The 27,371-nt window shown below is 50.6% G+C and overlaps 1 protein-coding gene across 1 annotated transcript; it reads left to right on the top strand.

Moving 5' to 3' along the window:
* Positions 1 to 330: 330 nt before the first annotated feature.
* Positions 331 to 10,145, top strand: GDF6 (growth differentiation factor 6). Its single transcript, XM_032182906.1, has 2 exons — positions 331 to 658; positions 9,247 to 10,145. The coding sequence occupies exons 1-2, from the start codon at positions 331 to 333 to the stop codon at positions 10,143 to 10,145; spliced, it is 1,227 nt and encodes a 408-aa protein (XP_032038797.1).
* Positions 10,146 to 27,371: the final 17,226 nt, after the last annotated feature.

The following is a 27,371-nucleotide window of genomic DNA, read 5'->3' as shown; positions in this document are numbered from 1 at the left end:
GCCCCGCACCCCCGTGTGTCCCCATCAGCCCTCCCCTCCCGCGTCTCCCCTTCCCCTCCCCGACCCCTCCGCGCACCCTTGGCCCCCCTTGGCCCCACATCGCCCCTCCTCGGCCCCCCGCCGCCGGCCGGCCGGGGCACCCAGCCCGCCCCACGGGGCGGTCCGGGGGCGGCGGGGCGGTCCGGGCGGCGTCGGGGCGGGGCGGGCCGAGCCGGGCCGGGCCCGCCCGGGTGCAGTTCCCCGCTCGGCGCCGCTCGGCCGCGCAGTCCCCGCCGCACGTCGGGCCGCCGGAGCCTCACGTCGGGCCGCCGCCCCGCCGCCCCGATCGCTATGAATGCGAGCCGGGCCCTGCTCTCCGCCGCCTTGCTCGCCGGCCTCCTCTGGGATTTACCGTGCTGCCTGCCGGCCTCCCTCCCCGCCGCCGAGGAGCTCGCCAAGGGCGGCAGGGGCCGCAGGGCGCCGCGGTCCCCCCGGGAGAGCCGGCAGAGGCAGGGGGGACAGCCCGGGGGCCGGGCGCCCCCCAGGGCGGAGCCCCACGAGTACATGCTGTCCCTCTTCAGGACCTACTCCATCGCCGAGAAGCTGGGCATCAACGCCAGCTTTTTCCAGTCGTCCAAGTCCGCCAACACCATCACTAGTTTCGTGGATAGGGGACAAGGTAAGCGCCGACCGCCCCCCCCCCCCAGTACTCCCCCGTCTCCCCGCAGCGTGCTTTATTTTTTTGTTGTTACGCTTTTCTTTTCTCTCCTTCTTCTTTCCTTTCCTTCTTTTTATTTTCCTCCCCCTCGGTGTCTTTGGGGAACTCGTGCTTTTATTTTAAAGCAAAGCGGCCCGCAGCGCGAATCGCGGAGCTGCGTGTGGGGAGCCGCGCGTGGTCGTCCCCAAATCGGCTCGGGGGCAGGGAAAAAGCAGCCCCCGATCTGCACGGGTGTAAATAAAACCTTGACAAAAAATGAAAGAAAAAAAAAAAAAAAAAAAAAAAAAAGAAAGCTCTTCTGGTTTATTTCCTTCTGCCAAAGAAAAGATCTCTCTCCCTTATCGCTCCAGCTCTAAGGCAAATAGAAAGTTCAAACTGACCGAGGGCAAACATTTGCTGCCTAAAGCCGCCCTGCTTTATCGGGATTTACCTGGAAGAGCCCCGGGAAGCGCCGGGGCCGGGCTGCGGCGTTTGCCTGGGGCCGCCCCGAGCCCAGGTAGTGCCGGGCCCCGACGTGCCCCGACGGGGCGGGCGGAGCGGGGCTCAGCCGCGGGCTGCCGCCTGTTTGGGGCCGCATCCCCCTTCCTTTAAAAGTCCTGGATGTGGGGACAGCCCCGGGGGTGGCCGTGGATGAGGCGGACCCGGCCCTCGGCTCCCCCGGGGCAGGGGCTGCGCCCCTCGGGGGGAGCCCCTCGGAGGGAGAGGCGCAGGTAGGACGGGGAGGGGACGGGGACAGCCGTGTCCCAGGCCTTGACCCCGCTGTCCCCAAGGCAGCAGCGATGCCGCTGGGCTCCCGGGACCCCTCCGCGACCCGCAGCCCCGGGGGGGGCCTCGCTCTGCTTTCCCCTCGCTCTTTGATGGCTCGGACTCAGGGCAGCGGGCACAGGTTGCGTGCGGGTCCAGGGGAAAACAGAAATTCCCTTCCCTCAAAATGCCCCCCGAATAGTTATTGATTTATTTAGGTATTTATTAATTCGCATTATGCCAGTTTGCGGGCCGTTAATGACAGACTCATTAAGAGGTTCTTAACGAAGGTCGTGCGTCTTTTCCTTCTCCCCATCCTGAAGACCCCGCAGCCCCCTCCGGGGATCCCCCAGGACTCGCCGGGACCCCTCGATTTTGGGGACCAAACACGGCACCGCGCAAACCCCACGGCTCCCCGGAGCTGCAGCAGCCCCAAAAACAACCCGGATCCTTCTTCGACCCTTCATCCTCTCCTTCCCTACACCCCCTGCAGGGGCCAGCTCTGTCCCCGTCCTTGTCCCCGTGTGTCCCCCCCCCCCGGCTCGGGGGCTTGGGTGTCCCTCGGTGCCCCTTGGGTGCCGGGGCCGGGGGCGCCGTCGGGGCTGGGGGCGCGGGTCGGTGCCCCCGCGGTGCCCAGACAGCTCCTAGGGACAGGGGACAAGGGACAAGGGACAGGGGACAGGAGGGATTTGCTTTCTGCCTTCGTCCCATGAAGGTCTTTAAAAAAAGGGGGTGCGGGATGGGGACTTCCCAGGCACAGGGTTTCGAAAGCTCAGCCTTAAAAGAACGGCCTCGGCCGCTTTTCCCCCGCAGGAAAATCGGGGGAGATAAAGCCCCGTTCGCGATCATCCTATTCTTGCTAAGCCGAAGAAAGACAGTTAATTTAACAAATTTAGCTCATCTTGCTGCATGGGAGATTGTACTCCGGGGGAAGTGATTTGCTAACAGAAGTCCCGGTTTGATTAAGGGAAAGCCTCACTTTTCCCCCATTGATTTTGATTTGATGTGTCACAGGCTGTGACCTTCTGCTGGACCTTCAGAGGGTTGCTTAGCATCAAGCCACTGATTGGAGTATTTCAACTCAGTGATCTAATTGAGTGTTCATGTCATAACATATCAAATATTGTCTAGTCTCCCGTAATGAAGTGGACCAGCCAATGGCACATCACCAAAAAAACTTCAAGAGAAGCTTCCGTTCCTCTGAAGTGGGAGCTGGTTTGCTGCCCACCTCCCCGTGGGCTCCTAGCCCGCTTAATTGGCGAGCTGCGGTGGTGCTGCTGATGAGCAGCCTTTGCTGGGGGAAAGCAGAGGGGGTGGTGGTTGGGGGAAAAACTTGCTGTCGATTCATTTGCAGACAATCTAGCCGCCCAAATGGACCCAATTAGACGGGCTGCGCTTTACCTACGGCCGTGGCCCTACCTTGCGGGCAGGATTTGGGGGGGATGCAGCCGAATAGGGGGGGCGGTTTTGGCCTCACAGCATCGCTCCCCGATGGGGTTCGCACCCTGGGACGGCCCTGCCCGGCCCCAGCCATCGCACCCTGCTCTCGGCTTCTTTCTTTCCTTCCCCCTGGAGCTAATAGGATCCCTTTCAGGCTAGCTCGAGAGCCGCACCACTGCCATATATACATACATATATATATGCTTTTTTTTTTTTTTTCCCCAGCGATAGAGTGCAAAAAGGGATGGGGGGGGGGGAGAGGATTTGCGATTCCCCCTTCTCCACCCCCTCCCGCCCCCCACTCGCTCCCCCTTGTTACGGTCGCAAGATCAGACAGGACCTAGCTGAATGTAGGAAAATTACTGTTGGCACATGAAGTAACTCATTAAAACGCAGATGGTGCTCTCGCTGGCCTCAGGACCCCCAGCATTGGCGCTCCACGGCAAGGCAGGACAATTAGGAGCTGCAAGGGCTCCACCAGGCAGGAAAAAAAAAAAAAGAGGGGGGGGGGGGAGAAAAAAAAGAGGAGAGCGGAGGGAGCTGGAGAAGGCAGCCCTAAACAAGCAAAGCCACAAGGAGCACGAACGGCGGCACGGCTCGGAACAAACCGAAAAGCAAATCGTGCGAGGGATGCGCGATTTTCAACGGGGTGTCCCTGGAGAAGCGGCACCCGCGGGTGGTGGGGGGGTGGCTGCCGGGGTTTCGTCTCGCCTCCCCCTTTTTGGGGCCGAAAGGCTCCCGGAGCAGCGGGATTTTCGCCCGGCAGGGACGGGGGGACGGCAACGGGAGCTCGTCTCCTTTTTTCCTCCCTTTTTCCTCCGCCGGCTCCATCGGATGGGCTTGGGGTGCGCTGCCTTTAGGGTAGCGAGGGGGGCGAGGAGGATGGGGGGAGCCCCCGGGCAGGGGCTGGAGGTGGTCCGCCTGTTCGCAGGGCAGAAGGAGAGAGCGTAAATCCCTCTCGGAGTTCCTCTGGTGCAACATGTTGATGCAAAACAGCGGGTTTCTGGGCGGACCGAGAGCTGCGCCGCAGTGCAATCCGCGCAGCGCCTTTTGCCCAGGCAGTGTTGTCGTTGGCAGAAGGAAAATGAAATATAAGCGGGGAAGTATTTTAATGGGGAAGGAGGGAATTCGCAACTGTTAATTATTTGGTGACCTTGTATTCGATTTGTTTGAGCCCCTTATAAAAACACTAATGCACACCAGACGGCCGCAGCGAGGCAGCGAGCAGCCGCTTCCAAGCCCAGCCGTGCGCCCGGGCGAGGGGCGAGCTCTAAAGCCGTTACCGGGGCAAATTCGGTGAAAAATATATTTTTTTCGATGATTTTTTTTTCATTTTTTTTTTTTCCTTAGTTTGCGTTCGTTTCCTTTTGGGAATCCTCCTCGGGCAGAGGCGGAGCGGGGACGCGCAGCGCCCGCGGCACAGGTAGCAGTGCGGGGTCGCTCGGAGAAGGGAAAGGGGGGGTTCGAGCGTGTCGAGATGCCCATTTCGAACCCCATCCTACAACCGATTTTTATTTTATTTTATTATTATTATTTTTTAATCCAGAAATCCCGCTGCAGGGCTTGCTAGGAGGTCCCTTTTATGATGATGATGATGATGATGATGATTATGACGATTATTATGATTTTATTTTATTTTTTTTTTATTTTATTTTATTTTTTTTTTTTTTTTGAGGACGGTGGGATCGAGCTCTCCGCTTTGGGGCTTTTCAATTTCCAGTGGCCAGGGCCGGGCTGACCCTAACCGGGAACCCGGAGGCGAGAAAACCCGGGGCAGCCCCGGGCCAAGCCCGGGCAGCGGCTGAGCCCCCAGCCCGCAGCCTCGCCGTCCTCCTTCTCCTCCTCCCTCCGCAGTCCTGGAGAAAAAAAGCAGCTGGTCGGAGAAATGCTCGTTCCCTTGCGCCGGAGATTTCGCGGCAGGCTGCGATCCGGACTCGTTGTGTGCCTGAAATGTGGTTTCCGAGCGAGAGGGGACGTTTCAGCCCTTGCTAGTTGTGGGCAGATCTGGATATTGTTTGGATTTTTTTTTTTTGTTCCTTCCCTGAATCCCGGCTCTTCCAGCTCTATCGCCCAGAAATAATCCTCCGAAGCGTCCCCTCGCTGCTTTTCTTAGCTCCGAGCCCCGGGGATATTCGGTCCCGTTCCGGCGACGCGAACGAAGCCGGGAGGGGCAGGGAGACGCCGTGATTTCTCCTCGATCGAAATATTTCGGGGGGCGAAACGGTGGCAAACGGGGGGGTGTTGGTGTCTCTTACGGCAGGCAGAGCCCCCCCGGGGAAGCCCCTCTCCTCCCCAGCGCATCTCCCGCGGCGGGGCGGGTGGACCCGGAGCTCGGAGCCCCCCGGAGCCCTCCCCGGAGCCCTCCGGAGCCCCTCCCGGAGCTCTCGGGGACCGGGACCGGCTGCTGGGAAGCGGCGAAACCGAGCCGGGGATTGGGGCTGCCGCTGCCCATGCCGGGGCAACCTTCCCGGCACGGATGCTGCGAGCCGGGGATGGAAGGTAGGTTGCAGCCGTGTGCCTCCCCGCCGAGTTTTGGGGCTGGAAACAGCCCCCCCACGTTGGTTTGCTCGGCTTTGGGCAGGTTTAGGAACTCACCCGAGGAATTCGTCCGTCTTTCCCCTGTTACTCGCCAGCCAGGCGAACGAAACGTTTCGATCTCCTCAAGCCGGTGTAATATAAAAAAAAAAAAAAAAAAAAAAAAAAAAAAAAAAAAAAGGAAACACGCTCAGAGCCGGGGAATTGAGAGCAGGGGAAATACCACACATGGAGACGCAGCCCCTTGTTCGCAGGGCTCCGAAAGCAAATACCTGTCAGCGTTGCGACTCCACAGGCAAGGGGCAGCCCGTCCCAATTACACGGGCTTTAATTTCGAGCGAGCGGCTGCGAGGGGTCTTTGAAAACGGCAAATGTGCTTTTGGTTTGCGAGTTTAAATACGGCTCGAAAGAGAATTAGGGAAGCGGGGGAAATTCTTCTCGAATGCGGTTTTGGGTATAATTTGCAGTGATGTAAAGTTCAGATCCGAGCCCTGATGAGTTGGCCGGCAGCCCGGTACCTGATCTGCCATGAAAAGGGAAACTCGGCGTAGCCTTCCTTAACCCCCGGCTCGCCTCAAAGGCCGGGCTGCCTGCGACAAAGAGGGGCTGGGAAGCCCGAGGTGCTTCCCACGGGGAATTAAAGGAAACGTCGCGGCCCCAAAAGGGGTTTCGCTGCGGGGATGACGGAGACGCCGGCACCGCGAAGAGGGGAGAAGCCGGGGAAGGGGCGGGCAGGGGGCTCGGCACAGCCCCCCCGACCCCTGCCCGTGTCCCTGCCCCTGTCCTTGCCCCTATCCCTGCCCCTGTCCCCGTCCCAAAGCTTTGGGGAGGGCTCTGCTCCGTCCCCCGCCGGTGGCACACGCTTAAATCCGGCGTAGTCTGCTCCCTTCCCTCTCCCCCCCGCCCGCCCCCAATATTTTATCTTGGCCTGCAAAAATAAACAACGGCGAGTGGAAATAAGGCTAATGCTCCTTACGCAGCTAACATTCGTCTAAATTAACGCTGCGAGCATAAACACGTCCCCTCGGGGCGTTTGCAGCGATGTGTGCTTCCCCCTGCCCGGCTCTCTCCAAATAATTCAGGAACGGGAATAACAATAGGGACGGCCTCAGCTGGCCCGAGAAAAAGGCAGAGCTTTGAGCAGGGTGGTGGAAACCACGGGGTTCACCCCAAATCCTTCTCTGGTTTGGAGGAAACCCGGAGATGTCGAGTCCCGGGACGCACAAAGGGATGGGGACAGCCCGGGTGTCCCCGCGTCTCCCTCGTCCTGTGTGCTGGAACAAAGGTCCCCAAAGCAGAGCCACCCCTGCCCTGCTCCTGGAGGCTCCCGAGGTGCCGCTTTCTCTCCCTGATTTTTTTTTTTCTTCTTATTATTTTCTTCTCCTCTGATTTTTTTTTTATTTATTTTTTTTTCCCACCCTCTCGACCGCACTGGGAGCGAGCCAGTCCCGGGTTAGGATTATGTATTCATCTGGAATTATTAGGTTACGAGAGCGAATAAATAGCGTTTATCTGATCGGATCCGAAGCCGCTTATTTAAAATAGCCGGGATCCCTGCCCCTCGCTGACAAAAGAGCCGGGACCGCCGCAACCAGCGGGGCTTTTCCACCGCCGAGCTGCTGCTGCCGGAGCCCGGCTCGCAGCCCCGCTCGCCCGGGGCCACCTTCCTGCTCCCGGTGGCCTTGTCCCCATCGTACCGGGCCACACGACGGGCCACCGGAGCGCCCCAACCCTCCAGGCTGCGCTGCGGCTTGGGAGGATGCTGGTGGAAAGCGCGTTTTGCACGGCCACCCCCCCGGGGAAAACTCTGGGAGCCGCAGAGAGGAGCTGGTTCCCCGCCTTGGTCCCCCAAAAAGGGTCTGCAGAGCCTTCATAACCCCAGAAACAGGGACCCGAGGGGAATTTGTCCCCCCTTTTCCCTGCTGCCTAACCCACACCCCCGGCGGGGCCGCGCCGCGCTGCCACCTGTGCCCTCCCCCGGGAAAGGGCTGGGGGAGGAGATTTGGCTCCGGAGGGACATGGGGCTGGAAGCAGCCCCCTGCTCCCCCCTCCACCCCATACCGAAAGGGGAGTAACAAAGAGGGCGAGCATCTCCCTCGGGAACCAAACCTGCCCCCCCCCCAACACCCCGGCAGAGGTGGAGCTGTGGCCAGTCCTAAAGCTGGGGGGTGAGGGCAGAGGTAAGGGGGCCGCATCCTAACCCCGGGGGTGAGGGCAGGGTTAAGGGGCTTCTCTGCTTCCCTGGGGGTCGCTGGAGAAGTGGGGGGGAGGCGAAAAGCTTCGCCGCAGCCCGGCGATGCCAGGAGCCCCCGCTGCGCCCACCAGGTGCCCCGGCCGTGTGCGCGCAGGCAGCGCTGGGGGGGCGACAGGCGAGGGGGAGGAGGAGAGGGGCTTGGGGGGAGGACGAGGAGAGGGTCGTGCCCTCGGGGTGCACACCCCCTTCTGGCTGACCCCCCTCTGCGCCGCTCCCCAGGGCTGTTTTTATTTATTTTATTTCATTTTCGGATCTATAGAGGGGATGTAATGATCACCTGGGGCATCCCCATCTTTCGGGGGGTTATTTCTTACAGTCTCCCCCCGGGACCTCCCCGACAGGGCTCCCTCTCCCCAGGGCAGCCACTGGGGCAGGTTTCTTCCCCACCGTCCCCACCGGAGCCCCCACACTCCATCTCTTCCCTCTCGGTGGCTGGGGGAAGACGCAGCTCCGGTGCGTAAATCCGCGCTGCTGGCCTGCGTGCTGAGCCGCACTCATTTTTACATCGCTGTGGCATGCCTGAAGGGTCTTGGTTTCCATAAATCATCCCGTTGTCCCTCCTGCCCCCCCAGGAGGTTCCCCCAGACCTGTCAAGTAGAGCCGAGGTTGTGAAATACACTGATTAGGAATAGCGATGACCTTTGGTATCAATAAATAACAGGGGCTGTATATTTCTTTAGGCTCCCTTTCGGCCTCTGGAGCAGGCTGAGCTTGGAAAAGCAGCGAGGGGCTGCTGAACAGAGGCTCCACTGACACTTTTACTATTGAAATATACACAAGCTTTACTAGCTTCTGGGGAAACCCGGGGGCTTTGGGAATTTTTGTATTTGCTGGGTTGTAAACATTTTATTGGAAAGCAGCTCAGGGGAATCTGGTTTGCTTTCCGTGCTGCATTTTGTACACCCATGTGTCAAAAAAGAAGTCTATTTTTTTTTTTTCTCTTGAAGAAGAACATATAAGTATATATGTGCATATGTACATGTGGACATATGTATACAAGCACACTGTGGATGCTGGCTGGGCTGATGGGCCAAGGCCATGCCTGAGTAGAGTAGGGGCTGCCATGTGCTGCCTCTGGTGTGGGAATGGGATCTCCTGTCTGGTTGCTTCCCTTCCCTTCCCTTCCCTTCCCTTCCCTTCCCTTCCCTTCCCTTCCCTTCACCTTCCCTTCCCTTCCCTTCCCTTCCCTTCCCTTCCCTTCCCTTCCCTTCCCTTCCCTTCCCTTCCCTTCCCTTCCCTTCCCTTCCCTTCCCTTCCCTTCCCTTCCCTTCCCTTCCCTTCCTTCCCTTCCCTTCCCTTCCCTTCCCTTCCCATCCCCATCCCCATCCCCATCCCCATCCCCATCCCCATCCCCATCCCCATCCCCATCCCCATCCCCCATCCCCATCCCCATCCCCATCCCCATCCCCATCCCCATCCCCATCCTTCCCTCTGCCCCTTGACCCCATCTCAGACCCAGGGGTCCCCCCGGGGTGGTTTTGGGGCTCCCCACCCTCCCTCCCTCCCCCTCCCCGTACCCCCCTCATCTCCCCCACCCCGAGCACTCCCTTTTAATCCTCTTTTCTCCCCCTTGCAGACGACCTCTCCCCGGCTCCCCTGAGGCGCCAGAAGTACCTCTTCGACGTGTCCACCCTCTCGGACAAGGAGGAGCTGGTGGGGGCCGAGCTGCGCCTGTTCCGCCGCCCCCCCCGCGGCCGCCCGCCGCCCCCTCCGCCCCCTCCGGCCGCCCCCGTCCTGCAGCTCTTCCCCTGCCTCTCCCCGCTGCCCCTGGGCTCCCGCAGCCTGGAGGCTGGGCCCGGAGGCTGGGAGGTTTTCGACGTGCGCCAGGGCCTGCGGGGGGAGCGGCCCCGACGGCAGCTCTGCCTGGAGCTCCGCGCCTCGCCCGGCCGCGGCTCCCCCCCGCCCCGCCGCTGGCTGGACCTACGCGGGCTGGGCTTCGGCAGGGGGACGAGACCCCCTCAGGAGAGGGCCCTGCTGGTGGTCTTCACCCGCTCCCGGCGGCGGAGCCTCCTCGGGGAGCTGCGGGCAGAGCTGGGGGCTCCCCCACCTCCTCCTCCTCCTCCTCCTCCTCAGCAGCCCCCCGCCGGCCGCCGGCCGCCCCGTCAGCGCCGCACCGCCTCGGCCAGCCGGCACGGCAAAAGGCACGGCAAGAAGGCGAGGCTGCGCTGCAGCAAGAAGCCCCTGCACGTCAACTTCAAGGAGCTGGGCTGGGACGACTGGATCATCGCCCCCCTGGAGTACGAGGCGTACCACTGCGAGGGGGTGTGCGACTTCCCGCTGCGCTCCCACCTGGAGCCCACCAACCACGCCATCATCCAGACCCTGATGAACTCCATGGACCCCGGCTCCACGCCGCCCAGCTGCTGCGTGCCCACCAAATTGACTCCCATCAGCATCCTCTACATCGACGCGGGCAACAACGTGGTGTACAAGCAGTACGAGGACATGGTGGTCGAGTCGTGCGGCTGCAGGTAGCGGCCGAGGAGGCCGGGGCTGCGCCGGGCGGCGGAGGGCGAGGAAGACGTCGGATGAAGAGCGAGGAAGGGCGAGGAGGGGGGCGGCGGGGAGCCGGGAGCCGCGGGGGGGACGATGGTCCCCCTCTTTCCTTCCTCCTCCTATTCCCTTCCTCCTCCTCCTCCTCCTCCTATTCCCTTCCTCCTCCTCTTCTTCCTCCTCCCCTCCTCACCTCCTCCTCCTCTCCTCTTCATCCTCTCCTCCTCCTCCTCCTCCTCTCTTCCTCCTCTCCTCCTCCTCCTCCTCCTAGCGCCTCGCCGGGTCTCCCTTCCCCTGCTCCCCCCCCGCCCCGGGCTTTATCTGGCCATCTCCCCTCCCTCCGAAGGTGAAGGCAATTCTCCAAGTACAAAAAAAAAAAAAAAAAAAGAAAAATCAACAACAAACACACACACACACAAACAAAAACAAAAAACAACCGGGGGAGGGAGAGGGAGCGGACCGAGCCCCGTCTCTGAAGTTCCTCTGAAAAGGGCGATTTCATTTCTGCCCTCTCTCTTTCACATTCCTGCAAGATTACCGGCCGCAAATAGCCTCCCCCCCCCCTTCTCCCTCCCCCGCGCGGACAAAGAAAAAAAAAAAAAAAGAAAAAAAAAAAAAAAAAAGAATTGCTCAAGATTGTAATTACCAGTTAGGTTATATTTTAAGACAGCAATGAAAAAAAAAAAAAAAAAACTGTGAAAAGAGCGAAGTGTTACAGAAAGCACAAGCGGGGTGAAGGGGAAAGGAAAACTCCCTCGGATTTCACGACCAAGTGCAGCGAGGCGGGGACGGATCCCTGGGCAGCTCCAGATCCCTGGGCAGCCCCAGCTCGGGGGCTCTGGCAACCTGCAGCAGTATTACACGCGAGTGTGGCGCTGGAAAAGGCATTTGTGTCCGCTTGCTGGTCCCTTCCCACCTCTGGGCTCAGCTTCACCCGAGGAAAGTGCACTTGGAGGCGTGCCGAGCCCTTTTCCTGATGCAACTCTTTGTAGGTTCAGGCTTTCCCCCACTGATGGCCGGAGTCCTTAGCTTCTCCGGCGTCGCAGAGCTACAAATTGGTGGAAAATGGAAAAAAAAAAAATAAAAAAAGAGAGAGAAGAGAATAATAATATAAAATGCTAGTAAAAAGACTCGACCAGGAGCAATAATTTAAAATGCACATTTTGCCTGGGATGCACTGTTGTTCATATAAAAGTTGTAAATATTCGTTTATTTAAACAGACTGAAAAGTGCAAAATGGAGATGAACAACAGTCATTTCTCTTTTTTTTTTTTTTTTAATGTACAAAACATTATATGCACTCGAAATGTTATAATTTCTAATATTTTTAAAAGTTTATATTTGAGTTGTACAGAATTAAGCATTAATCAAATATTTCATTCTTACTTAACATTATCATTTCCTTAAAATATTATTACAAGATTTTAATTCTGTGCTAATAACGGAGAAAAGAAACTTTTTTTTTTTTTTTTTTTTTTTTTACTGTCTACCTCACTATAATGCAAGTATTTACAACTCTAAAGTTATCTGAGGTAAATTAATATTCAGAACATTTTTACAATACACCTTTACTGGACGATACTACAACTATTACTGTATTATTAAACTTTTTTTTTTCCAAAAAGTCAGCTTGCTTTTATATGTTCTATTATTTGGTTAAGCAGATCTGAGCTCTCAAATGCTGGCTCCAGTGCTAAAATGCTGCAGAGCCGAGTTGGAGCAAGTGCCACTTTAAGACTTACCTAAAGCCATTCTTCCTATTCGAAGACTTTTTGTAATCTCACGAGATCTTTGGTATGTGCTGGTGGCAGAAATTTGCAAGAAGCTGCATTATGATTTTATGCATTTGATGCGGTGATTTACGGTACTGTAAGGGGGAGAATGCATGAAGTGGGAAAAATTCAGGCAACCGTTTGTAAATCTCATCTGTACTGGGCACGTGTATATACACTGTATTATGATGATGAGCAAAAGATAATGAATGTTTTATAAATGATATTTATTTTTTGATGCAATGGGTAATATATTTATTAAATCTTTCCTGGTTATCTCGTAGATAATGAAGAACTATTCACTGAGTAGTTGTTTCAGTAAGAGAAGTCCCGTCCTCTCTCATGGCAATGTGTGCAGAGGACGGGGTGCTCTCGAGTGCAGGCAGCCCGGGGGGTCTGAGACCCCATCACAAAACAAAACACCCCCAAAAAAGCCTCATCTTACATGCCTGAGAGCTGCAAGAGCTGCTCACCTTGCGGCAACTGTGGAATGTGTTTGAAAACAAGGTTCCTTTCATATAAAGTGGAATTGCTACCAGATCACTAGATCTGATCTCGCACGCTTTTCTCTGGCAAACCTCCTGCTTGGACTGGGGCTTGAACAAAGGGCTGCAGGACTGGGCCCAGGCATCTGAACAGCAGCAGCTGAGAGACCTGCAGAAGAGTCCAGCCTTAGTGTCAATACAACTTCCAGAGGAATATTTCTCTTTAGCATTTGCTAGTGCTTTGAGTTTGTGACTAATAGTAGATATGGGGATAGCAGCTTTAAAAAAAAAAATATGGTTTTAAAGCTGGATTTAAAGTGCCATTCTGGCTGGTGTGGACTTTGGTGGCTGCTCCCATCTCCCTGGTCTAGTAGTCATCAGCTCTTGCCCTCATTATGGAGAAAAGCAATGGAAAAATGACACAGAAAATCCACAACCCAACAGGCTGGAACACACTCTCTGGGCAAAGGTAGTCAAGACACATCAGGTGCCGTAAACTGGAAATGAACACAATGTAAAAAGCCGAGATTTTACAAAATTCACAGATAGCAAAGAGATTGAAGGCTGAACGACTCACCTCTTGATTTCACTGATTGGGGAGCACAAGTGCATCAGGTGTAAAGACCATGCATTGGCTAAAACTGTTTTTCATGCAGATTCCTTTCAGCATGAAGCCTGATATTGCTTATATTGCAAGCCTGTACATGGCACGCTTCGTAGGAAGCTGCAGTGTCACTGAGCTCTCCTTTCTGGTGCACCTCAGGTGTGCTTTTGGGGAGTTTGGTCAGACAAAATCCAGCTGGGGGAAGCCTAGGAAAGCTCTCCACAAAAGAAATCCTTAAGAAGCAACAGTGAAGATTTTGCTGTGTTGGATGTGCACTGCAGAGCCCTTTGTACCTTCTACATTAACCAGTTTTTAGGAGATGCCTCAGATGGCCAGAAAAGGTTTGAAAGCTCTTTTACCAAATGTCTCTGATTTTTTATCTCCTAAGGGAATGAGAAGACCTGAAAAAACAAACAAACAAACAACCTAAATAGTCAGAATCTGCAGTATCTGCTTTGGAGACAAACCTTTTGGACTTCATTTGCTGCAAGAGTGGAAATGCTGGCCTTGTTGAGCACGTCCTTTGGATGCTATAGCTAATGTAACGTCTGAGCCCATTTTGGCAAGTCTGCTCTTCCTAAAGACGGGATCTCTCTCCATTTCCTTTTTTAGTTCTGCAATATTCTTTTGTACAATGCTGAGGAGGAGAAGTGAAAGGATACAACAGAGCTGACAGATGGTCTTCCCTCTCTGCCCCTGCCCCTCTCTCCCCCCAAGTGCTAACCAGCAAGCTGAACAAAAAATACCAGTAACTATTTTTTCAGCTTTTACCACAAATACTGAAAGCCTTTGTTACAGAGAAATCCAAATATGGTAACTCAGTGGATGTGTAGCTCAGATCTCTTTGTCCTGCCAAAGTAATATGAATTTTCTTTTCCATTTCTCAACTCCCCATGCTCAAAATCATATTTGAAAAGGGGAAATGATTTCTTTTATTATGTTGCTGGCCAGAAGAGGGAGCAGAATCTAATAAGTAGTGGGAATAGACACCAGCAGATAGAAGACAGCTGAAGACAGCCTGCCTGGCTGTGGGATGCCTATCAGTGAGTGTTACCCAATTCATCCATCCCACTGGCTGTGTTGCTCAAACACACAAAAATATGACCTGCACTTCTCTGAAATACAGATATTATCCATCAGAAAAATTAAATAATGAGTATTTGAATGGAAAAAAAAAATGGTTTGGAGCTTAAGGCCTTTCTTTGCAAGTGCTGTTCCCCCTTTATGGACCCCAAGTTCTCTCTTACATTTATTTATGGGGGCTGTATTTTTACCTTTTTTTTTTTTTTTTTGGTGGAAAAATGTTGTACTCCCTCGCTCCTCACATGACCAGCCTTCCAGGTCCAGCCTTCCTCTCCATTATCTCCATGTAGATGAGAGCTCAGTCTGTTCACTGACATACGCAAAATTAACATGTTCATTTTTCACACCTCAGAGTTTAACCTCAAATGCTAGTGGAGGGACAAAGCCGCTGACATTGAATGAAGCTTCCTTCTTTGTAATCTCTCCACCTTTGCTTCAGAAGCACATCTGAAGCCTTGGGGAAGCCGAGTGACTGACGTTCAGGCCTGTCAGTCATCCAGAGGCTGGGCAGCAGGACAGTAGGTTGCAATAGCATGCAATTTGTCCTCTTGCATAGCGGCCATGTGCCGTGAAGGAGTTTTTTCCTCTGGAGTGGGGTTCTCCTGTCAGCATCCAGCTATATTATATGTTAGATTTCCAAATATTTGTGCTTGTTGCTTTGCAATGTCAGGCCGGTTGTAAACTGTGGATGTTCCAGCTGTTCAAGGGAGGAGAGTCAGTGTGTTACCCCTGCTGTGCTCATCAGCTGCCTATTCCTCGATGACTACAGCCCTGCAAAGCACCACTTGGTCTGACCAATCTCAGTGAATACACGTTATTATTTAGTGCATTGTACAGCTGGGAATTAGGAAGGGTTCTTCCAAGGTTTTAACTGGGGCTAGTATTGCCTGGCTTCAGCCTGATGGGCCCCTATATTTGGTCACATGCTAGCATTCGGGCCACCACGAGCTGCTGCAAAATTAGTGTTTGTTTTAATTATGTCTGCTGTCGACCCTCTCTTTGGAGCTGAGGAGCCTGAAATCAGCCTGGGGACTTTTATCCCCCAAGACCCGTTTTCTACTAACAACTTTCCACCCTGTTCTTTATGAAGACTCTCAGGGGAATTTCCATCTTGCAGACCATTCTTAATTAGCAAAAATACCATTATTTTTCAGAATGACAGAATTTTAGTGCTAGGGAAGAATGAGTGAGAAGGATCCAAGGACACTGGCTTTCATCTGGGAGGGCAGGAGAGACCTCAGGTGAATAGGAAAATGGGAGGTCTGGTTGACAACTCATTTTTGGGGTGGAAATGGGAAATTGCAGGAGGACCATAGAAGGACAGAAGGGATAATGTAAGGGCAAACTGCCAAACATCTGAGATGTCTTTACACTAATGCTAAGAGTATGGAGAATAAACAGGAAGAACTAGAAGTCTTGGGACACAACAAAGGCTACACTTTAATCAGCATCACACAGACTCTGCAGAATAAATTGCAGCACTTTAATATTAGTGGAGAGTGTAATTTGTGTGGGAAGGACAGGCAGGAGAAAAGGGAAGAGTATTATCTGGCTTATTATGAATGCGTGGCCAGAAAGTGGGGAGGGACAGAGCTGTTGGAGATAAAATAGAGAGGAACAGTATGGCTCTACTAATGATCACCTAAAGGGGAAGAGGAGGTCGATGTCAATTTTTTTGAGCAACTACCAGAAGTGTACTGAGGATATGAGGTAGTGGTAATCAAGGACTTTATCTAATCAGATATCTGTTGTAAGAAAAATCAAAAACAAAACCACAAAAAGCAGCAGAGCACAATTCCTCAAGTTTTTGGAATGTGTTGGGACAACTTTCTGTTTCAAAGTGTGGAGGCAGCTACAGGAGACACGGCCAGATAAGGCTGTGATAGATATGAGTAATAAAGAGGAACTTGCTCAAAGACAATTGGAGCTCATGCATTGGTGAGGAGGATTGAGAGGGGGAGAGCAAGACCAAATGACTCCTGTAAGGCAGATTTCCACACATTCAGGGAATTGATAGGGAAGGTCCTTCAGGGAGGGGCTGAAAGGGGAAAGGAAGGAAGGAAACAGGCAGTTTGGTAAAAGTTCATATACTGAAGGCCCCATAGGAAGCTATCCTTCTGGCAAGGACAGTGATGAAAGAAACCAGGGTGCCTGAGTTAGGAGCCATTTGGTTATCTGACAGCAAAAATGCATTATACAAAAGGTGAAAAAAGACATCCAGTTAGAGGCCAGTCACAAATGGTGTAAGAACTAGGGCCAGGGCTCAGTACTGGTGCCAGTTCTCTTCAATATCTTTATCAATGATCTGGATGAGGGGATCGAGTGCACCTTCACTAAGTTCCCAGATGACTCCAAGCTGGGCAGGAGTGTTGACTTGCTCAAAGGTAGGATCCCTGCAGAGGAATCTGGATAGGATGGACCAATGGGTTGAGGCCAATTGTATGATGTTCAACAAGGCTAAATGCCGGGTCCTGCATCTGGGCCACAACAACCCCATGCAGTGCAACAGGCTGGGGGAAGAGTGGCAGGAAAGTTGCCTGATGGGAAGGGACCTGGGGGTATTGGTCAATATCCAGCTGAATATGAGCCAGCAGTGTGCTCTGGTGGCTAAGAAGGCCAACAGCATCCTGGCTTGTATCAGAAATAGTGTGGCCAGCAGGACTAGGAAAGTGATTGTCCCCCTGTACTCAGTTCTGGTGAGGCTGCGTCTAGAGTACTGTGCTCAGTTTTGGGCCTCTCAGTACAAGGACATCGAGGTGCTGGTGCATGTCCACAGAAGGGCAACAAACCTGGTGAGGGGTCTAGAAGAGAAGTCTTACGAGGAATGGCTGAGGGAACTGGGGTTGTTCAGCCTGGAGAAAAGGAGTCTCAGGGGAGATGTTATTGCTCTCTATAATTACCTTGAAGGAGGCTTTAGTGGGGTGAGGGTTGGTCTCTTCTCCCAAGCAACAAGCAATAGGACAAAAGGAAATGGTCTCAAGTTGTGCCACGGAAAGCTTAGGTTGGACATTAAGAAAAATTTATTCACTGAAAGTGTTGTGAGGCATTGGAACAGGCTGCCCAGGGAAGTGGTTGAGTCACCATCCTTATAGGTCTTCAAAAGACACATAGATGTGGTGCTTAGGGACATGGCGTAATGGTAGACTTGGCAGTGCTAGGTCAATGGTTGGACTTCATGATCTCAGAGGTCTTTTCAACCTAAATGATTCTATGATCCTATGATTAGCAAAAGAGAAAGGCTAACATGTAAAGAATGTAAAAGGGGACAGAAAAAATATATGAGAGGAAAAGAAGGAAAAAGATTATCACTTCAGGGGGATGGCAAACAAAGGACAAATGACAGGGCAGGCTGAAGTGTGAAGCAGTTTTATGAACAGAGCTTACCTAATACAAGAGGCCATACACTCTTAGAGCTAGCAAGGGAACAGAAACACAGACCACAGGGGAAAAAAAAAAAAAAATAAAATGTGAAAGAACATTTGAATTAAATGTACTCAAGTCCTGATGACAGTTTCTCTGGTATAATTAAAGAGTCAGCCACAGTAATTTTTTCAAATACTAAGAATTATATTTAAAAATATGGAAGAATTATGAGTTACCAAGAATTACAGATCAGCCAGCCTGTCTCAGCTATCTCAAATACATTGAAAAATACTGAAAAAAAAAAAAAAAGCAAAAACAACATTGTGAGCTTCATAACTGCAGAATGATGAAGTGATAAACACAGCTGACATGAATTTATCCAAAACAAATGATATCCAGCTAGTCTAATTTTCTTCTCTGATAAGAGTGAAATGAAGCTCAAGCACTTAAGAAAATGGATTTCTAAATGAACTTGCTACATTAAAGGGGTGGTTTGACATAAGTACAGTCAAATGTGGTAGAAAGAAGAGTAGAGTATTACATTTAAGGTGAGATAATCTCAAGAAAAGGATGCAAAGTCTGTCCAGAAAGAATCTGGGCTTTTTAGTGGGATGAAATCTGAATGTGAGGTAACAAATTATCCCATTGCCCTGGATATTTCACGATAAAATAACTGGGATAATAGATATGGGAAATATTCCATAGTGCTTTGGATTGATTAGGGGTCAAACAAAGTCCTGTGCCCAGCTTTAGAACATGAATGATTATGTTCTTGCAGATCATTTTCTGATGTTTTCTGCTGAATGCTGACAGAATAACAGTTGGGCCCGGTGATTTTATCTGGGCATGACAAGTGGGGAGCATGGATATCTTGTGGCTTACAGACCAGGCCTTCCTCTCCTCCTTTCTCTCTATTCTCTCAGAAGTATTTTCAAAAATGACTACCTGGATGGGCCTTATTAGGTCAGAAGAAGAAGCAGCACAGCTCCTGGGGACTCAGTGTATGGAGAACTGTCTGCAGTGTCACAGCACCTAAGGTCCTTTCATCATTAGCTGCCTGAGACGAAGGAGAATGGATGCCATGGCGCTCCTAAAAATCCTGCTAAGCACTCATCTGCAATTAACTCCCTTGGGAAATACAGGCCTGGATTTTGCAACTTAAAATGGGGAGAAGGGGATTTATTGCAATGCCTTTTGTGGCACCTCGACTGGACGGTCCTCCTGCTGGGATGTCATTAGTGGAATAAATGTCTCTGGTAACTTTATATAAGGCATTCTGTTTCATGCAGACAGCTGAATGCTTCAGGGTGAGACCCTTTGTTTGCTCCCACTCTAGTGGAGTCCTGTGCATGGGAAGAGACTCTTGTTGCTACCATAAAACTGACAAGTGGCTTATGGCATGACAACGATGTACAGTTTTGGTGGGCTTCTGTGCATTCGATAGACAAGATCTGCTGTTGACACCTATGCCGCCCATAAAAGTCCAAAACCTCGGTTTCCCAAAAAAGTTATCTCAACTTTCCAGTAGATATGCTGCACCCAATGCTGCCATGTACTGTAGCTGACTCCCAGAGACTTTTCAGAGATGGGGTTTTGTTAATTTGACATCACTCTTCTTTTTATCATTTACTATTGATATTTGGCCAGATGAGGATCTCTGAAGAGTTTTGTATGTCATGGTGATTGGCCAGATAAAAGCACACAGAAAGCTCTGATCCACCCTGAAACAGAAATCCTGCAGGCTCAGGAGTAAACACCCCTCAGATGTGTCTGCCAGCCCTCGGCACAGCCATGAGCTGGATGTGGAGTACCTGCTCTGTTCATATACCCATTCACACATGTTCCACCACTGAAGATCAGCATCCACGATGCCACAGGCTCCCCAGTTTTAGCTGATTTTTCCTGTTATTTTAATGAAATAAGTAACTGTTGGAACTGGAATGCTGTTAAACATATTCCTGTCTCTTTTTGCCAATACCTAACACCAAGTCACCTCTTTTCATTAATCGTGCTGAAGTTGTACTGACCCTTCATTATCGTTTAGTTGCTGTTTCTTTTTGTTCTTTGAAACTAGAGCCCTACAACACTGTTTAACCCAGGATGTATCTCTGCCAAAGGCAGGTCTGCCGAGGGACAAGGCAAGCAAGTTCACCACTGATAAAACAGGCAGCAGAGCCACCAAATATAAAGCAGCTACAGCAAATCTGGCTGAAGGGTTTGGGGAGATAGAGAGGAAATATAGAAGAGGTGTTCAACATTAAGGACTTTCAAATATTTCTGACTTTCTTCCTAGTGAGGAATGGGCCTCCTTAGGAGAGGGTGAATGCCGGAGGGGGTAAGGCAAATGGGATCACCCTGGGGCCATTAGAAACATGCCAAACAGTTCAAAAATAATTAGATTTTCTTGGGAAAACAAGCAAACAAAAAAATCAACAACCCTTATTCTGTATTGCGTGTGGATTTTTCTTTTGGCCACGTTGACGTATCCTAGCAGTTCGTCCATGTGAGGAGGAGCCATCTTCGTGCACGAATGTTTTCTGAATTTTTCTATACCGCCGAGCACTATAGCATTAGAAATTGCTGAGGCATCTACTCTTTGGATCCCTTTTAAGTGCTGCACTGTTACAGATGTGGAAGAGCTAGAGCAGCCTTGAGAAAGCCTGAACAATGTACTCCTACGCATTGTGCTTTGTATAGCTCGATAGTGCTAGCGTGTCTGCTGCTATTGCATGCTCCAGGCCCTGCTCTCTCCACTCTGCCCAGCTTTTAGGGCAAGGTTATCAGTGAGAAGGTGGAATTTGTTTGATGCCTTCACCTCCCTACATCTTTGGTTCTGCTTTTTGTTTTATTTTTTTTTTTTTAATATTTTTGTGGCAGAGCCTCACCAGAAACTGCAAGGCATTTGGATTTGTGGCCATTTCAGCAGGAGGGTTTTGTTTTGTGCGAGGAAGTATATGCGTTCAAACTCAAAGCAGATTGTTTTATGCAGTGTCAAATTCTGTGCAGATGGAACATGATATGATATGTTGAAGTGGGATATATAGCATATGGCCATAATTCAGGGAAACACATTTCTCCAGCTGGATACCTGCTATTGAGTTGGAAAACATGTGTCCTGCATTCTGGTAGGCTTCTACCAGAACGGCAAGAGGACATATAAGACAGGTCATTCCTGGTATTGAGTATCATCTGGTGCTTACATCTATCTCATTGGTTACATCTATCTCGCTGGTTTCATAGTGCTGCTCACAATCAAGACTCTTGCAGTCACAACAGGCAAAGTACAGCCCAACAAAGCCATTGCTGAGCTCTGCACCCCCAGGTGCACGTTCAGAAGCCAGCACATGCAAACAGGCCGGGCTCCTTCGTAGGGCTATGACTTCAGGCTGGCATTGCCATGCCTTGTCCCTCTTGTCCTCAGGGGAGATGAAGAGCAGTGTCCACCTCTTGCTTAGCCTGTGGCTCTGCCTGGCTCCCCCATCACCTTGAGAGGTACCGGCAGCATTTCTTAGCATCCCTGGTCTGGCAGGAGCCCGGTTGCTCACAGCAGACCTATTCCTCAAGGAGAACGGGCCTGTGGAAAGGCAAACTGTAAAGTGACTTCAGCTGTATTAATCATCAACTTCTGCCTCCTGCCAGGCGGAGGTAGGCTGTGCGTGCAGTTCCTCCTGTGGTTCAACTGCTAAATACCTCGTGGTCAGGCTCATGAGTAATTACCTGCCTCAGCCTACTTTTAAATAATGAAGCGAGTACAAACCATCGCCCCGGAGTGATCCATCCCTTTCAGTGCTGCCGTGCCCTGCCTGCTGGTCACTCACTTGGCTCCCTTGTACCCACCCAGGCTCTGACACTGCTCTGCTCCATCACAGCCAAGCACTGCTGATCAATAACCATCTCGGCCCTTTGCTCAGGCTAACAACCCTCCTGTTTCGCACGTTCCCTGTGCTTTTTCTTTTGCAGGCTATGTTCCTTGTGCACTCAGCTTTGCTCTCCAGGCTTTGCACAGCTCCTACCCAGTCTCTGTGCTATGGTTTCACAGGGCACGGTCCCTCAACCCCTCAGATGATGCTCTCTGCTCATTCTCATGCCTCTCCTACCCCCTGTTGTGGCTTTTTCTGTGTTAGCACCAGCTCCCAAATCTCTCATTTTAATAGTTATAAAAAATATAATTTCATTCAGAAACACTATACCCTTGAAATCCCTGCTAGTTCAATTCACCTTCCCCCCAGTGCTAGCCTGGGAAAATAATGACAGCAAAGGTAGGGAGTGACTCTACTTCAAAACAAAACAAAACACAACAGAACTTTTTTTTTTTTTTTTTTTTTTTTTTTTTTTTCCCATTGCAAATTTGTTTTCTCATTTTTGTATAAAAATAACTACAATTTTTTATGATGGAAAGTTTTCCCTGGAAAAGACAGATTTCTAAACAAGAACAAAAGAGATTTTGCTGTGGGAAAAATAACATTGAAACACTGTCACTGTTGGTATTAAATAAGATTTTGCAAGGATGGAAGTGAAATCCCACATTCTGTGAGTTTTCCTCTCTATCTTCTCCATTTTTTTTCTCCCACCACCAGTTCATTTTTATTTTATTTTATTTTGCAGAGGCCAGACTGGCCCAGCGTGGCCATGCTGCCTTTCCCGAGCTCTCTGGTGGCTCCTGCTTGACCTAACCTGACACAACTTGCACGGAGCAACCGATCCCCTGTTTTCATGAATTCAAAGAGATTCCTCCTAGAAGGCGGCAGAAAGGGGAGAAATATGTACGTGACCCCAGGGCAGACGGAGGTGGCTCCCTCAGCAGAGACCTCCATGGCAGCTTGGTATTTTGCTGAAGCAGATAGCCTGCGATGTGTCCCGGTGCAGCAAGTAGTACAACTGCACTGAGCAGTTCTATTTTTTTTTTAGATTGCAATGAGGACTGAAAACAGTAACACAAACACTGCCCAGAACAGCGTGTGGACATTGCAACATGCTTTCTGCCTCTGCATGTTGCTCTTTGCAGCAGACTCAGTGTACATTCCTGTGCACAGGTTCTTGTGTGCTTCATGCTGTAGTATTGCAAAGATGGGGGTCCACAAGCAACAAAACATTAGACTTTAAAATGATATTTTTAGTATTAATAAAACTAAATGCAAAATCATTTATGTATATATGGCTATATAAAGGAACAAGCAGAAATAAATTGCAGAGTCCTTATGCTCTGAATTTGCTGTAATCTGTGCAGGGAGAAGAGATAATACTCTGTCATGGATGTGACCAGTAGTAGCTCAGCAGCACAACTACAGTTCTGAATATTGTGCTCTGCAAGCAGGGAGGTTTAGACTGGACATTAGGAAGAATATCATGATGGAGAGGGTGGTCAAGCACTGCAAAAGGCTGGTCAGGGAAGTGGAGGAGTCCCCATCCCTAGATGTTTAAGAGATGTGTGGATGTGGCACTGAGGGACATGGTTTAGTGCTGGGACTCGGTATTTTAGGGTGATGTTTTGACGACTTGATAATCTTGAAGGTCTTTTCCAAGCTACATGGTTCTGTGATTCTATGAAAGCAGCCAAAGAGGATGAGCAATGCCTGCTGGAAAATGTGGTGTGTGCATCTTCCCTCAGTGACATGACCCTGGGAATAAATTGGTCACTGGGAGATTTCCACAGGTTCCTGCACAAAAAAGGTTTAACTCTGATGCTGGCAGCTATGTACAGACTGAACAGCTGAGGCTAGGCACAGAAGTGACTTTAGGGTCTTCAGCTTCTGTGTTCCCAGACTGACATTTTATTCTAAATGTTCTGGATTTTTAGCAGCTTTAGCATTCAGTACATTTTGTGTGTTGAGATTCCTCAAAGGCTCTCAGATTAGGGACCCTCAAATCAACCAGCAACAACTGGCATTGGATTTGTTCATTGGGACTGATGATATTAGATATCTACAACCATTTTAACCTCTCAGCACCAAGTATGAAACCTTTCACCTGGAGGAGGGTTCCCAGGAGGCAAAACAGAGCTGTGGTGAGGGCCAGCAGACAAGTCTTGCCTGATGATTTGTATGAGGCTCAGCTGATGGCAGGGGCAAGGTGGGTTCATGGCCCCTGCCTTAGGTGGGAAAGTAAGAGCCATTACTAAGCCTGTGAGGAAATGCAAGCTTTGATTTACCTAACCCTTTCTGCAGAATAGTGCACAGCAATGTCCTGGTAGGGATAAAATCTGCTTTTGTAGGTGAGGGAGTATTTGTAATCAGGGCATGTGGATGCTGCCATCCTTGGGAACATGGGGAAGCCCTGACCCAACACCTTGAGAGGACAGAGCTGGATATCCATACCCACTAAAAATGGACTTTGATTAAGCTCTTGGTGACAAACAGTGTTCGTCTCTAATGATCGAGAAAGTACATTAAGTGAATAGTTGACACACAGTCCAAAGTTTGGACAGCTCTGTCTCTCTTCAGCCATGTGTTTGTGATAAGTAAATAATACTTAATGGCCCACAGTAACTCGGAAGACCTAAATATTTGGCTGCCTGTGTATTTCTCAAAAAGTTCACTGATTTTAAAAGGTCACACAAATATAACAGCTTGGCCCAGATGTGAAACCAGAGTGACTCCCTTAGCACTGTGCAGCAGCAAGCTGCTGGTCACCTTCAGATGCCACAGCCCTTGCTCATTTGTTTGTCTGATGGGCTGCATGCAGCAATTACTTCCATGCAGCTAGTGAGCCCAGGATACACTGAGCTGTATCATCTATATGGTCTCTGGAGAAAAAAAAAAAAAATAATAATTTTTTTTTCAATCTCCAACCCCTTCCTTAATGAAGAAATGGTCCAGAATGAATCTGAAGCAAAGGTCCTCATGCTGGCTCTGTGTTATAAAGCAGCAGGGAGGATGCATTGGCTGTATTTTGGCTGATGTGTGAGCCAGACGGGTTGGAGTGAGGGATGGAGCTGCTGGACCTCGGCTTTCGTGGTGCTGGTGTCAGGTGTCCCCAAGCATGCAGCACCCTCAGGGTGACACCACCTCTTCACTGCCAAGTTTCAAGAGAGATGTCCCCCGTGCAGGGCTGTAACAGAAAAACAGCACACCACAGCATGAACCGAGGAGTTTTACCTCCATTATCAGAACTTAATTCCTTTTGCTCTCTAGGATTATAAAGATCTTCTTCCAGGCAGGGTGTCTGTGCAAGACCACATGAATTATGCCTCTGCTTCCCTAAAACAGCGAGAGGTGAAAACTACACCCACCTTTCCTTACGGAGGTGGTTATGTGAGCAGGTGAGTCACTGACAATCCGAATGCAGTTCTGGCGTGATCATCCTTCCTGTATTTACCTTGGCACGTGGGTTCAGACAAAATGCCAGAGTGCAAAAGCAAGGCACAGATAGGGAGCTACTGAACCTTCTGTTTAGATTAGTGTAACAATTTGAGAGGAGAAACTGGGAGATCTCACGCATGGTCTCTGTTGGCCTGAATCCACGGCTGCTTGATTTACTGCAGCTGAGGATCTGGCTCTGAGCTCCTTTCTTCCTGCATAGATGTAGCTGTAGTCAGGCTTGCTGGTATGTATCTGCACAGATGGGCATCCAATACTAAAGCCAACAGACAGCAAACAAGGGAGTAAAGTTTAAAGCAAAAAAAATATGTAAGTGTTCAGCTAATTCATGCTGTAAGCCCATGGCACTGCTGATCTGCAGCTGGTAGCTCAGGATGGTCTCATCTCAATAGCCATGGGGCTTGATTTAGGCTCTGCACTGCTTTCCCTGAGCCTTTTTCCCTCCTGTCTCCTTGCAAATAGCCCCAAAGTCCCTGCTGTCTTGGATAGAAGTGTCCTGCAGGTGGCTTTCAAACACAACCTGCTGGTGAGGCCACATCCACCTGCTTCAACCTCAGACCAGGTTCCATGCAGTCTCTCCTTTCAGCTGTGCATGGAGGGGGCAAATCCTTATCTAGTGTAGAAAGACACTTTCCTTTGCAGGGGATGGAGTTTGGATGGGCCATGAGATTTACAAATGTCTACAAGATTTACAAGTTTTACAAGGAGGGAACAGCTGGCATGAAGGACATCAGGCTCTGCCCCTAGATGGAGATCTCACATACCAGCATGGGAAGGACCTTCAGACATGGCATGCACTACGGGGTGTTCCATGTGCTGGGGGAAGGGAATGCTAGCTTATATAGATTTTCTGTAACGTTTCCCATGTGTAACAGTGCAAACACACTGCTCTGATGCCCAGATGAAAAAAAAAAGGAAGAGAAAAATAAATAAAGAAAGAAAGAAAGAAAGAAAGCTTGTTAACATTCCTGCTTTCATTCATTCTAAATTCTGCTTGATGGCCAAAAAACATGTACAAAAATTTGTGAGTTTATTTCCAGCATGATGGAGCCTTCTGCCTGCACAGACCACTGCCTACTTCTCCTTTCTGTTCAGTCAAAGATTTGATCCCAGGAAAGCACAGAGCCACTCATCATGCTATGTAAGGCACTGTATAACACATCTCACTGGCTCCTCCTGGTACTAAATAGTTTTTTTTTTATCAGTGAAACAATATTTTCCTGCTCACCTCTTGGCTCTCCCTCCTTGGGATAGAAGCGTGCTGGAGTTTTACCTACTGACAGAAGTTGAAGGCTTCCTGCTTCAGTGTTTATTTAGTAAAACATTTTACATTCCTGGGGAGATACCAGCCTGTCATTAATGGATTCTTGGCTTGATGCCAGCAGCTAATAGTTTTATTGGTCCTCAAGCACAGCTCAATGGTTTGGGTAGCCGCGCTGAGCTGCCTCTTTCCTTTCTTCAGCTCCGACCCAGGGAAGGGCACTGATGGAGGGACAGTGTGGGGGAAGAGATGAGGGTGTCTGCCCCATGAGGGCCACAGGGTGGCTGCTGGCAGCTCAGGACCTCTGTGGACCCATTTAGGGGTAGGGTGATGGCAAGGCCAAGCACACGTTGCAGTGGTGAGTGACCTTCACAGTGCCCAGAGCCTCTCCCCTGCTGCCCCTAGCCCCATCACACAGGGATGCTCGACCCCCTTCTTCCCAGCACAACCAGAGCTGGGTCGCCCCTGGGGCTCTGTACCTGCAGTATGGAGCTAGGTGCACAGCACGAGTGTATGCTTGACATACCTGTCTCCTTCAACCTCATTCCCCACTGGTAATTAAGATCAAGCCTCTCCTTTCTTAGAGCCTCTCCCTCTGGGACAAGGTGGGAGCTTCATTATTTTTAAACGGGGGCTTGCATTTGTCTTTCAGCTGGAGAAGCCAGGGTTTATATACGTACATATGCATTTCAAGGGTATGACGTAGCTGGAGAAAAATGAGTGCTTTGGTACTGCAGGTCAAGTTTATTTAACACTACAATGTTTTAAAACAGGGTGATGCCATTTCAATTAAATGTCCCAGAATGTTTTGCAAAGTAATCAGTTTAAGAAACTGTTCAGGACTACTTTTGCAAATCAGGCGTGTCTCGCATAAAACACACTGGCAATAAAATAGTACGTGTTAGGAAAATGAAGCTGGGGACTTTACTAGAAATGAGGGAAGCAGTAATATTCTGTTCAGGACAGTCTGGTTTGTAACAACACGTTGTTACATAACTCAGAATTACAGCCTGCTCCGTATTTCTTTTACAGCATTTGAGTATTGCTTCTCTCTTGCTGCAGCCTCATGATACTACCACGAGGAGCACAGAAAAGGTGGAAAAAAAAGCAAGGAACATTGCATTCGTGTTGCTAGCACACACTCAGACCTGCTTGCTGCTCTTTTCCTTTCATCTGCAGCATCTTTGCTCCTGCTCTGAGAGTTCCCACTCACCAAATTCAGCCCCACTGCTCCGATCAGCTGCGACCCACAACAGGACAGATGCCCATGTGGGCTGGACAGGGAGACAAAGGACACTTCAGACAAACTCTGCCCAGTTCTCAT

Source organism: Aythya fuligula, chromosome 2 (genome assembly GCF_009819795.1).
Source record: "Aythya fuligula isolate bAytFul2 chromosome 2, bAytFul2.pri, whole genome shotgun sequence".
Lineage (NCBI taxonomy): Eukaryota > Metazoa > Chordata > Aves > Anseriformes > Anatidae > Aythya > Aythya fuligula.
This window is presented reverse-complemented; position numbering and strand designations above follow the sequence as displayed.